The sequence below is a fragment of the Marmota monax genome, unplaced genomic scaffold, assembly GCF_021218885.2.
Source record: "Marmota monax isolate L192 unplaced genomic scaffold, Marmota_monax_Labrador192_F-V1.1 WCK01_AAM20220418_F8-fsc00160, whole genome shotgun sequence".
NCBI lineage: Eukaryota > Metazoa > Chordata > Mammalia > Rodentia > Sciuridae > Marmota > Marmota monax.
Genome location: NW_026694183.1, coordinates 3,362,992 through 3,375,430, shown reverse-complemented (window position 1 = coordinate 3,375,430; position 12,439 = coordinate 3,362,992). Strand labels below are relative to the sequence as shown.

General features: G+C 56.6%; 1 protein-coding gene across 3 annotated transcripts; it reads left to right on the top strand.

Annotated features, from left to right (window-relative positions):
• The first annotated feature begins 2,094 nt into the window (after positions 1-2,094).
• On the top strand, positions 2,095-10,354 carry Cyth2 (cytohesin 2). 3 transcript variants are annotated; one of them, XM_046466325.2, is made up of 12 exons: positions 2,095-2,359; positions 3,187-3,334; positions 3,442-3,508; positions 4,481-4,599; positions 5,414-5,494; positions 5,984-6,096; positions 6,295-6,443; positions 6,874-6,985; positions 9,465-9,541; positions 9,634-9,705; positions 9,797-9,951; positions 10,093-10,354. In XM_046466325.2, exons 1-12 carry the CDS (start codon positions 2,341-2,343, stop codon positions 10,178-10,180), a joined length of 1,200 nt encoding a protein of 399 aa, XP_046322281.1. In that variant the 5' UTR covers positions 2,095-2,340; the 3' UTR covers positions 10,181-10,354. The 3 variants fall into 3 exon arrangements, with proteins under 3 accessions (XP_046322281.1, XP_046322282.1, XP_046322280.1); XM_046466324.2 differs by lacking the exon at positions 2,095-2,359 and adding an exon at positions 2,706-2,917; XM_046466326.2 differs by lacking the exons at positions 2,095-2,359; positions 9,465-9,541; positions 9,634-9,705; positions 9,797-9,951; positions 10,093-10,354 and adding exons at positions 2,698-2,917; positions 8,644-9,148.
• Positions 10,355-12,439: the final 2,085 nt, after the last annotated feature.

Genomic DNA, 12,439 nt, shown 5'->3' with positions numbered 1-12,439 from the left:
CAAGGTTAGAAATTGAGGCCAAGCTAATTAGAATGGAATCCTTTTCAAGGATCCAGGAAGTTTCCCTGTAAATCCCAATTTACTGTGTGATTTTGGGCAAATCATATCCCTCTTTGCCTCAGTTTCCTCATCTGTGAAAATGGGGCATTGGAACCTGAAGTCCTCCAAGAGCCTTTCCAGCAGGATGACTCTTTCCTTCATGGAACAGGGGAGTAGGTTCTGGAGATTTTCTGACTCCTTCTGGTGCTGGAACACATGCCCTTCCAGGGCGGCTGGGATAGGAGATGATCTTAAAGGCTGGCTCTGAACTTCAGTGTCTGAATCACAGAGCCAGCAAGCAGCTGTGGCTAAGGGCCAGAGGCCCCACTTCCCTCATCCCACTCAGAGGACTGGGGAAGGAGAACGCCAGGGATCTTCCCACTGTGGGCAAAGTGGGTGTTTTAGGGGAGACCTGTCCCCAGATTAAAGACCTGGGAGCCCTGGTGGGTGTGTCTTGAGTGTTTCAGGGGCATGGGCCCTTGGGGCTGGCCTCTGTCCATGCTGCCATTCACCTAAGTGCCCAACGGGGTGGGAGCCAGCCGCAGATGGAGGCAGTGCCAAGAGAAGGCTATGTTCCCAATCCTGTTCCAGACAGGTCAGGCACTGTCACTGGCCCTCAGCCTGCCCAAATGCTGCAGCGACTCAGGTCTCCACTTCTGGCTTCCCCAACTCTCTTTATCCTTCAGAATCCCTAGGTAATGACCGGATGGGATTAATTAGCTGGCTGCTCTCCCAGCACAGAGTGCCTGGGACAGGGACTGGGGACAATGGAAATCCAGTGGGGAACAATAGAAAATAGGTGGGGAGGAAGGTTAAGTTAGGGGTAAAGGAGTAGGAGGGTGGTTCGGTTTGGAAGGAGAGACTGGGAGCGGGGCGTGCAGCCTGAGACTCTACTGGGGAAGGCAGGACCAGAGCCACTCATAAAGGTCAGTGAAGAGATTAGGAGGCTCCGTGTCTAATCCGACAGTTTAACCAGGTCCTGGCCCTGAATCCCCACCTGTGCAGCCCAGGGACCACAAACGAGGAAGAGGCCTAGGCGCTACTTCAGTCCCTTTTACAAAAGTGCTCATGTTCCCCATCCCAGCTGGGACCCTGCATCCGCTTTCCCTGCATGGAACCCAAAGAGGCTGGGAAGAACCCAAAGGGCCTCAGATGTGGGCGGATTCTGGAAGGAGGGAGGAGTTTGCGAAGAAGAGTGTGAGGACAGGCGGGGGAGGGGTGAAGGATAGGCCAGAAATAAGGAAAGCTGAAGAGGTACCAAGGGAAGGGAAGAGATCAGAGAGGTGGGAGGATGCTAAGGGAAGGGGTCTTGTCAGGGAGGACGCTCGAGGAAGAGAGGAGTCTTAGGAGGGAGATGCTAAGGGGAGGAGTTTACGGGAGAGGGAGGAAGGCGCCGGGAAGGCGGAGCCCGTGCTTTCACTATATTTGGCCTTCCACTACTGTGCCACTCTGTGATAATTACCAAATAGGAAAGCAGCATTTGGAAAAAACAATAAGTCATTTCACCATCCCTTGACTCTGAAGAGGCTGAGGTGGATGGGGAGGTCATAGGAGGTGGTAAGGAAAGGGGTTTTAGACTGTAGAAGAGATTGAGAAGAAAGGGAAGTACCCGCAGAACCAGGCAAAAAGAAAGGCTGACCAAAGTGGCTAGCGGTTGCATGGCAACAGCTGCAGTCAAAAGCAAGCGTGGCCTGTGAGGAGGTGTGGCTCACGGGAACAACCCACCGTTGAGGCTCCGCCCCAGTCAACGAGACTAACAAAGTACTGCCCCCTAACAACGTATTGCGGGAGGCGGGGCCTAATTGACCTAGTCTCCTAGTGCGGAGTCCTAGCGCAGACGCAGTCCTCTCTGCACCACAGAGCCCTACCTCCTTGCAACTCCTTTCTGAGGCTTCTCATTGGAGGACAAGCCTGCCAAGAGCTTTCTTTTGTTTCGGAGGCGGGACCTGGCGCCCTGCCCTCATTCCGATTGGCCTCACAGGCCGTCTACCTCCACCCGGACATTGCTACATCTGCTTCTTGTGCGTCTATTGGTCCTGGAGAACGATCCGTTAGCGTCGGGGACGGAGCAGACGAGGGGACCCGCCGTGGATTGGACGGTGTCAAAACGAGGGGCGGTCCCTACTGGCCGGGCGGTTGGGCAGTGAAGGGAGAGTCTTTTCAGCGCTGAGGACTGGCGCTGAGGAGGCGGCGGTGGCTCCCGGGGCGTTTGAGCGGGCTCACCCGAGCCCGCGGGCCAACGCGGATCCAGGCCCGACCGGCGGGACTGCCCCGGACTCCCCGCGGGCCTTCCTAGCCGCCATGGAGGACGGCGTCTATGGTAGGTCGAGGAGGGGCGGGGCCGGCTGCGAGCGGATCGAGCGTTTCCTCCTGAACGTTCCGCGGCGAAAGTCCCCTCCCGACGCGCGACGCGTGAAGCCCTTCTGCCCCATCGTCGCCTCGCTTTTGTGCGGCGCGGGACTGGCTTCCGGCGGGGCCCGCGAGCGGGGCGTTCCAGGCCATTGTTTGGGCTGAGCCTGTTTCCGGTGTCGGCGGGAGGGGGCGGCGGGATGGAGCGGCGGAGGCGAGGCCGGGGTGGAACCATTCCCGCTGGAGCGGCCAGGAGTACCCACTGCCTGCCTGGGGCGGGGAGAGGGGCTGGTGGGGTGGGGGGTGGAGAAAAATCTTGCGGGCGACAGAGATCCCGCTAAGGCGGGGGCGAAGGCCTCCGATGCCCCATTCCGGTTTCCCAACTCTTACAAGCTGACAGCGGCTTCCCTTGCCATAGTTACTTTACATGGACTCTGGAGTCCCGACGTCTAGGCCTGTCTCCACTCCAGAGCCCCAGCCAGCCCACCAGTAATGGAGTCAGAAAACCAAGGCTTCAGACCCTTTCCAAGTAATGGATCCATGAGTTCTGACTTGCATCCTTTTTCTTCCCCCAGTCGGAAGCACTCAGGCTCCCCCTTCTCCCTCAGACTCAGGAGCCTGGGTTCATTCTCCCCTAGACTCCTGGCCCAGCCTTTCCAATGCTGGACAGAGGAATCCAGGCCCCCAGCCCCTTCTTCCATCAGACATGGGAAGGAATCCAGGTCCCCAGCCCTAGATTGCAGGAATCTAGGCTTCTAGACCCAGAACTTATTTGCAAACTCTGATCCTGGCCCACAGAGCCCCCGGACCTGACTCCGGAGGAGCGGATGGAGCTGGAAAACATCAGGAGGCGAAAACAGGAGCTATTGGTAGAAATCCAGCGCCTGCGGGAGGAGCTCAGTGAAGCTATGAGTGAGGTGGAGGGTCTGGAGGCCAACGAGGGCAGGTGAGGGCTGGGGCAGGGGACTTGGGAGCGTGGGTCTTGGCCAGGGCCAGCCGACCCAGGCATTGACCCATGGCTCCCCACCCCCACCCCGCTCTCTGCCCCTGCAGTAAGACCTTGCAGCGGAACCGGAAGATGGCAATGGGCAGGAAGAAATTCAACATGGACCCCAAGAAGGTGCTTGGGGTCACAGGGTTAGGAACAGCCAGTAGACATCCAGGCTTTGGGTTCTGGCACCTCCAGGTTCCAGGAATGTTATGAAGGGTACAGGTCTTCTCTAGGTAGACAGACTTGGATCCTGATCCCTGGATTCAGATACAGTCTGCCCGTGTGTTCTGAGACTACCAACCAAGTCTTCCAGCCTCCTGATTCTGGAGTATGTTGTGTCCCTTGCCTGGAAGGTCTTCTTCCCCTTTTTACTTGTATTTTTTAATGTACTTATGATCTTAAGAGGGGCTTAAGTCTGATAGGGATTATAAACAAAGAGACAAGCCCAAAGGAGAGAGCCAGTGCATGGCAGAGGGAGATACCAGGCTGCTGTGCACCCATAAGAAGGATCCTGGTGGTGTCAGGAGGGCTTCCCTGAGGACAGGATATTCAGTCAGGTGTGAAAGTTGAGTAGGTGTTCACCAGGTGGAGCAAAGACATATGTTCAATTGTCCACACACATTTGCTGAGGCCTCCAGACGGCCTGACCCTGTACTAGGCAATGCTGGAGATCCAGAGTAGAGTCAGACCCTGTCCTACCTGCAGGACAGATACCTAGACATAGGTGCCACAATCCAAAGTGAAATGTGGTTGTAGTGGAGAGGTCTTCATGGCTCAGAGAGAGCCAAAGAGACTCTGATCCAGCCTGGGACTTTGAGTTCACAGTTTGAATGGACTGCTATCTGTTAACAGTTTCTTACTTTATTCTTGCTGAAAGCAGGTAGAGTTTGTTCAGTCATCCAGCAAATATTTATTAAGCACCTATTCCTTGCTAGACCCTGTTCTTGGTGCTGGAATTAACTAGGCAGGGAAAGGGGTAACAGGTCAGGAGGTGGGAGAGGTACACCAGGTCCTACCCTGTTGAGTGTGGGGCACTGAGGTTCATGGGGAGGTACAGGAGCTTTGTAGCCCTCCACACTGAGACCTGACCCCACCTACCAGGGTATCCAGTTCTTGGTAGAGAATGAACTCTTGCAGAACACACCAGAAGAGATTGCCCGCTTCCTATACAAGGGCGAGGGACTGAACAAGACCGCTATTGGGGACTACCTGGGAGAAAGGTGAGACACCTGCTTGGCACCTGCTGGGACTCATCTCTGTGACCCACCTGCCTGGCTGCTGCTGTCACCCTGGCAGCTCAGTGATGGAACTGCTCTGCAGCCTCTACGAGGGTGGCCCTTGGTACACCCGCCTTTCACCTGGGCTGACAGGATGAACTGGCTTGGATCTGGGGGAGCTGAGAGCATGTGGGGGTGTGGGGACTTTATGGATATGGGGGGGGGGCATCCATTTATGTCTGGGGGCAGTGGTGAACCTGAGTGCTGTACAATGGGAGGTCATTTGTGGGCGTATATGGGGACCACTGGCAGCTCTCTGGGGATCTAGGGCCCTTGTGGACATCTAGGAGTTGTGAGGGCTGTCTGGAGGCCTGGGGGGCATGGTCTGAGTCATTAGGTATTGAGGACCCTCTGTCGATGTCTAGGATCATAGGGTTTTATGGACACCTGGGTGTGTGGGAATTGTCTGTGAATGTCTGGGGGAGTGGGGACTGTGTCTAGACACAGGGGAGTATGGGGAAGATCTGAGAGAGGTGACAGTAGGTGTACTGCCTGTTTAGTGCATTTCTCTCACCTGTTGAAATATCTAACCGTCCTGGGTCCCTAAGGCACATATTCCTCCAGGAGTGTGTTCTGAGCTTCCCCACACTGGGTCCAGGCCTGGAATGGGGCCAAGAAGAAAGCTGCACCCGCCTCAGAGGGGCAGCTGCTGTGCACAAGATGTGGTGTGGCTGCCTCTGCACCTTGCCCCCATCCTCGTCTACTCTGACTTCCTCTGTCTCCTTTCCTGTGTGCGACTGTGTCTCTCTCCACCCAGGGAGGAGCTTAACCTGGCAGTGCTGCATGCTTTTGTGGATCTGCATGAGTTCACCGACCTCAATCTGGTGCAGGCCCTCAGGTGAGGGGATGGTGTTGGAAGGGCAGGAATGTACCTATCAGGACTTTCTTAGTTGGGAGCTACAAACCCTACTCAGAACAAACAAGCAAAACCAAGGAATTGGTTGTGTCCTGTAACACAGAAGTCCAAGTATAGGGCCTTCATCAGGATCCTTCAGCTGGATCCAGGTACCCAAGTGGAGTATGAGAGTCAGCTCACTCTCTCGGTTTTGTTTGCCAAAATTCGTGTTAGAATTACATTTTGTAGAGCCCAAATTAAATTTTGCCAGGCCTGTTTAGCAACTTTTGCAGAAGAAAAGGCTATTGCTGTATAGATCCACCAGGAGTCCCAAGGCCAGTGATTTGTCAGATTGGGTCATGTGTCCATACTTGAACCCACCACTGAGACCAGAAGGTTTGGATTTCGTTTTGGCCAGTTCCTAACAGAGACGCAGTATGAGGAGGGTGTTCTCTCAGCCCTGACATCCATCCTGGCTCCTCCCTAAACCAGGCAATTTCTGTGGAGCTTTCGCCTCCCTGGAGAGGCCCAGAAAATTGACCGGATGATGGAGGCCTTTGCTCAGCGATACTGCCTGTGCAACCCGGGGGTTTTCCAGTCCACAGGTGGGGCCCATTCTCCTTGGAGGTGGCTGGATCTGTGGATTTGAGGGACAAGGGCTGGGTTCTGTGCCTCTGGGCCTGGGGGAGGAGGGCTGGGTTCTGTGCCTCTGGGTCTGGGGGAGGAGGGTTGGAAGCTGGCCCCTGAATCCCTTGCAGGGGGCCTGGGTCCGCAAAATGTGGTCACCCCTGTTCTGTCTGCAGACACGTGCTATGTGCTGTCCTTTGCCGTGATCATGCTGAACACCAGCCTTCACAACCCCAACGTCAGGGATAAGCCGGGCCTGGAGCGTTTTGTGGCCATGAATCGGGGCATCAATGAGGGCGGGGACCTGCCAGAGGAGCTGTTGAGGGTCAGGCCCACTGTTCCCTGCCCATAGCCCTCTTCCTGCCACAGATGGCCCCTTGCTCAGGCCCGTCCTGCTGCCCTGCTCCCCTCCCACAGGTCCTGTGATCCTACCTGGCTTGTTTCCATGCTCTCTTTCTCCTGTCTCTCTCAGGGGCCAGCCCTCGGTTCGGTGCCGGTTTCTCTTCTCTGGCTCCACCAGGGTCTCGGCCATCTCATTCTCCATTAGTCGGTTTTTCTGAGAACTTACAAGCTCTTCTGACTGTTCTCACAGTTCTTTTCTTTCCTCCCTGAACTCCTCTGCCCTCTGCTTTACTGTCCTCCCCAGCCTGTTCCTCTTCTTCCCAGGGTGGGTCATCTCCCATGGTCTCACTGCCCTGAGTAGCCCCAGCAGGGCCCCGGTGCCCAGAATTGCTCACCCAGTCTTCACCCCACAGAACCTCTACGACAGCATCCGGAATGAGCCCTTCAAGATTCCCGAGGATGATGGGAATGATCTGACCCACACCTTCTTCAACCCGGACCGGGAGGGCTGGCTCCTGAAGCTGGGTACGTCCCCTCCCGACCCTGCTGGCTGCCTCTGCAGGGGGAAGTTGATGGGCACAAGCCCAGGACTCAGCTTCCACACATGCCCACTGTGTGACCTGAGGCAAGTGATTCGACCCTTCTGAACCTCAGTTTCCACACCTGAAAAATGGGGCTGCAAACAGGATGATTCCTGTGCGTGGGGCCCTCAGCCAGGTCTGCTGTGTAGAAAACACTCTGGGCCCTCTTTTTCCCCACCGGTGTCTGTGGATCCCTTCTCTGAGCCAGGTCTGGTCTCAGCACTGAGAATGCTGTGAGCACAAGCAGCTCAGCCCACATCTGGTACAAAAGTGGTCCCTCGGGACACGACTGCCCCTGGGAACCTGTTCCCTTGCTCACAGTCTGATGGCCTCATCATCAATGGGGCACTGGCTGTTCCCAGTGTCCTGCTGTCCCCAGAACAGCACTCATAGGCAGAAGAGGGCTAACACAGTGAGGATGCTGTCCCGAGTCCCCGCAGGTGACTTCCTGTCTGGTTCGATTGAAGCCAGGCCAGAGGGAACAACCTGGACTGGCTTATATGAATCCTAAGTCCTCAGCTGGGAGGAATGGGGTTCAGTCCTCCTTGAAATGCTAGATACAAAAAAAGAAAGAAAGAACTGTAGGTAATAGCAAAATCGGGGCTAGAGACGGCCATTGTGAGGACTGGAGTCATTGCTTCCTTTATTTATTTATTTATTATCTGTCTATTTATTTATTTGTACCAGGATTGAACTCAGGGGCTTGCTTAACCACTGAGCCATGTCCCCAGCCCTTTTTATATTTTATATAAGTAGCTTCATGCCTCACTAAATTGCTGAGCCTGGCTGTGAATTCTCTATCCTCCTGCCTCAGCCTCCAGAGCCACAGGGGTTACAGGCTTGTACCACTGCCCCTGGCTGGAGCCATCTTAAACTTGGCTGAGGGTGAGATTCACCTTAGCACTTTGGAAACCCTGAAGTGGGGATTTGGGGTGCAGGAGGGCCTGTCAGTCATTTCTAAAGCTCCCCAGGTGCCTACAAACAAAGCCAAGGTCGAGAGCCACAGCTTGGAGCTGTGCCTGGGACCCAGCAGCTGGCACTTGAACTGGATGTGGAGAGGCTGTGAATGGCCGCCCCAGGGGAAGGAGGAGGATCACAGTGGGCCCCGCCTCCTGGGGGGCTGGGATGGTGGCTGTGGCTTCCCTGCGCATCCCCCCATGTGGAACTGTGCTCTCCACCAGGGCATCACCTCTCAGCAGGACAAACACTAAAGATGTAAACCGCTCTTTGCAGCCAGTGTTGGTCGCTGCTGCCTGTAGGGGAGGCAGGCCACTGGGCTGGGGCCTGGTTTCCTCCAGAGTGAGTGCGGCCCCTGCCTGCGCTGCCAGAGAGAGGCTGGACTGCAGCTCCTCCAGGAGTTGGCCCCTCCCAGCTGCTCCCAGCAGCAGGCATTCCATTTTCCAGTTGAGGAAACTGAGGCTCAGCCATGGCCCACAGCTGCTGGGCGTTAGTCCAGAGCACACCTGTTCCCCTGGGGCAGTTCGCAAAGGCTTTGCCCTGTACCCTGCTGCAGTTCGGTGCTTGGTCATTACTTTCTATGATGCCCTTGCCCCTGTCAGTAGTTCTTCCTTCTGGGCTCAGAAGTAGGCCGTTTTGCTACAGGATGGTGTGGGCCCATCAGAATCTCCAGGTGGGAGTCCAGAGAGCAAGAGAGTGCCTTAAGGTCACACAGCACGTTTGTGCTGGAGCTGAGGGCTACGCTGAGACCCCAGGTCCCCATCAGGCCAAGCAGGGAAGTGGTATTCTTCCTGGTGGGGGTGGTCACCATGGCAGTGGAGGTAAATTGGCCAAAGACAGGTCCTGGGTGGGCTGGAGCTGAGCAGGGAGGTGAGGGGGTACTCAGTGGCTGCCATGCTGGGCCCAGAGCCCTCAGCCTCCCTGGGAGGGAGAGGTCTGGCCGTTCCTCTCCCATGTGGATGTAACTGGTTGTCTTCCTCTCTCTCCCTCCCCGTCTCCCTCTGCGTGTTCCTCTCCCTGTGTCTGTCTCTCTGCCCCACCCCTACGCATCCCTTCCCTTCCCGCTATTTCTGTCGCGGCTCTTGGGGGCATCCCACCCTTCCGCCTTCCCTCCTCCTGCACCTGGTCCTGCCTGCTTTCTCGCTGTCTGCCCCAGGAGGTAGGTACATGGCCCGTCCTTGTCCCCCACACTAGACGAGGGGTGGGGGTGGCCTGGCCTCAGCTCCCAGTGCCTTCCCTGAGGCTGCTGGGCCTGAGTTGGCCCCGGGTCTAGAAAGGGCAGAGCCTGAGCGGGGTGTGGACCTGTTCCTGGGCCCAGCACACCTGTCCCTGCTTGTCTGTTTCTTCCCGCCTGCTTTGTCCTAGGCCCCCGAGAGCCCCGCCTCTCCTGCTCTGCCTCTCCCTCCCCCTCCCAGAGGCCCTGTCCCCCGTTGAGCCCAGGCCCCCTCCCGCCCCTTCCCTTTCAGGGGGCCGGGTGAAGACCTGGAAGCGGCGCTGGTTCATCCTCACGGACAACTGTCTCTACTACTTTGAGTACACGACGGTGAGGGCCCGGCTGGGCTCTGGGGAGTGGGAGCAGGAGCGGGCTGCAGGGAAGGTTTGCAGGTCTGAGTTTTGTCCGACTTGCTCCTTCAGGACAAGGAGCCCCGAGGAATCATCCCCCTGGAGAACCTGAGCATCCGTGAGGTGGATGACCCCCGGAAACCGGTGAGACCCTCTCTGCCCGGTCCTGCTCACACAAGGGCCTGTTGAGACCCCAGGGCTGGCTCTTACCTGCCGTCCTTGTGCGTTTCCTCAGAATTGCTTTGAGCTTTACATCCCCAACAACAAGGGGCAGCTCATCAAAGCCTGCAAAACGGAGGCAGATGGTCGAGTGGTTGAAGGGAACCACATGGTGTACCGGATCTCGGCCCCCACACAGGAGGAGAAGGATGAGTGGATCAAGTCCATCCAGTGAGCCTGGGCTGACTCCTGAGGAAGGGGACTGGAGGCCGGACCCCTGGGTCTGAGGGAGGGTGGGGCCTGGACCCCTGGGTCTGAGGGAGGAGGCTGGGGCCTGGACTTGGCTCTCATCTGGGACCCTCCCCTCTGCAGAGCCGCAGTGAGTGTAGACCCCTTCTATGAGATGCTGGCAGCAAGGAAGAAGCGGATTTCCGTCAAGAAGAAGCAGGAGCAGCCCTGACCCCCTGCCCCCAAATCCATTATTTATTTCAGAGCTGCCCCGCCCGGGTGGCCGGACCCCTGGGCCCTGGGGCTGTGGATCCTGGTTTCCTGTCTGGAAAATTGACCACCTTTAGCTCCTCTCTCATTATTTGTAATTAACATGCTGTTGGTAATCTTATTAATTATTTAACCACTCGTGCCTGCAGACCCCCTCATTTCTTGGTGTTGGCAGAGCTAGGTGCTCCATCCCGTCCACCTTGACAAGGTCCAGGAACCAAGCCAGTCAAGCGCCTAGGAAGGAGCTATCCTGGAGGGGGTCACTTCTGGTTTCACCCCAATTTTCATAGGTGGGGCAAAGGGAGGTTTCCCTGGCAGCAGTTCTTGCTGTTAGACTGAGTTGACCTCCACTCCCCATGGGGTCTACAAGGTGGGTGGGGACAGAAATCCAGGGGCGAGAGCCAGGGTTCATGGCATCTATAGGACCTGTGGTTGAGGGGCACAAAATACCTGTGGGGGCTGGGAACCATGTGGAGTGCCCAGGGACACTGAGAGACCTCTCGGGATGACTGCAAGGAGGCCTGGGCCTGGGTCAGCAGTCGTCGCTGAAGCGTGCGAGGCCCGCGTTGTTGCTGGGCTGTGCACTGAGCCAGGCTTTGCCAACGACAGTTAGCCTCCTTTGGAGGACACGTAATGTCAAAGGGCTGACAACATGCATTTCAAACGACTGTGCTGGGAATGTGACGCTCTGAAGGTGAAGGTCTTGTTTGGGATGCCTGGAGCCAGGATTTGGATCGCCCCCTTCTTGCCCTAGAGTTGGGCCAGTTAGAAATAGAATGGTTTGATCCCAGAGGACGGTGTTTAAAAGTCAGGGGCCCAGGAGGTGAGACCTCAAAGAACAAGTGTACCTCCAACGATGGAAATTATCACGGGTCCCAAGACTGGTGGGCTGGCGGGAGACTCCATTGTCACGTCCACGCCCGCCCGGGAAGCTGAGTGTTCCTTAGCGGAGGAAACTACCACTCTCGGCAGGCCCTCCATCGTGTTTTCCCCTGGGAGCGAGGCTGCCGCCGCGGGGCCTGCTGGGAGTTGTAGTTCCTAATGTACGCTGAGCTGGAGGCACCGGTCCCCCAATGGTGGAGTGCTTGGATGGGGAATGTACCGAATCTCTGGTCAGTCCCGGCCCTGCCTTTGGCTACTGGCACCCGCCAGCGCCAAGGGCTCCGGAGCGATGTAACTACAAGGCTACCGAAGAAGGCGGCCCCCTCCCAGTGAGCTACGCGCTGCCCGCCCCTGGCGGAGATCCGGAGATCCAGGCTGCGTCTCACACCGCGCTGCCTGCTGTGGGGTTACCTGTCTGGTCTCCAGCTCTCGTGGAGGTGGGGAAAGCCCTGACCGTTTTACAATCCCAACCTAGGAGCTGATGCTCAGTGGAATCCCCAAGTTCTTCCAAAGGTTCCAGAGAAATGAGGTTATCGACCCAAGCATGTCCTGAGAAATGAGGTCCCTGAGTAAACAGAGGGTTCCATCACTGTCATCCATGGTGCCCCCTGTTGTAGCATGAACCCATGGGTACCGTGTGCTACTGTGTGGAGAATCGGTGGCCCTAGAGATAGGAGAACATGCGCAGAGGCCCGCAGGGGACTGGCTTGCTGGGGTGATTGATGGCAGGAAGGTGTGTCTGGAAGTTGGCGACTGCAGAGGTGTGGGAGGAAGGCAGGGGGAAGGTGTGGGCTGGCCATGTGGACCCTTGTCAGCCAAGACGGGGACTTTGGATGCCTTCTTAACAGGATGGGAAGCCACCCAAGGACATGGGCAGGAGTGTGATTGAGGTTGTGGAGGGCCCCCTGGCTGCTGCACGGAGAATAATCTGGAGTTCAACAGGGAGGTGAGAGAAAAGCAGTGAGGTTCCCAAGTGCCAGCCAGGGTGGCTGTGGAGGCGGAAAGTGGACCCGGGACACAGGTTTTGGAAGACAAGCCACCAGCACCGTTTGAAGGCTGGTCATCAGTGAATGGCAATACCATTGGCTGTGAGGTTCCAAAGGGAATTTTTTTTTCCCGGAGGTGGGGGTGGTCAGTACATCAGATTTGACTGACTTAAGCTGGAGATGCCTGAGCACCATTCAAGCCAGGCCAAAAATCGTCCTTCAGTTTTGTCCAGATCCATCTTTTCCCAAGGACTAAGGACTCTGGGTCCCAGTTCCTTCCTCATTCAGGACTCCAAACTGCTAACCCCCCTTATAGGATGAATTGTGACCTTCCAAAAATTCTAAATTGACAT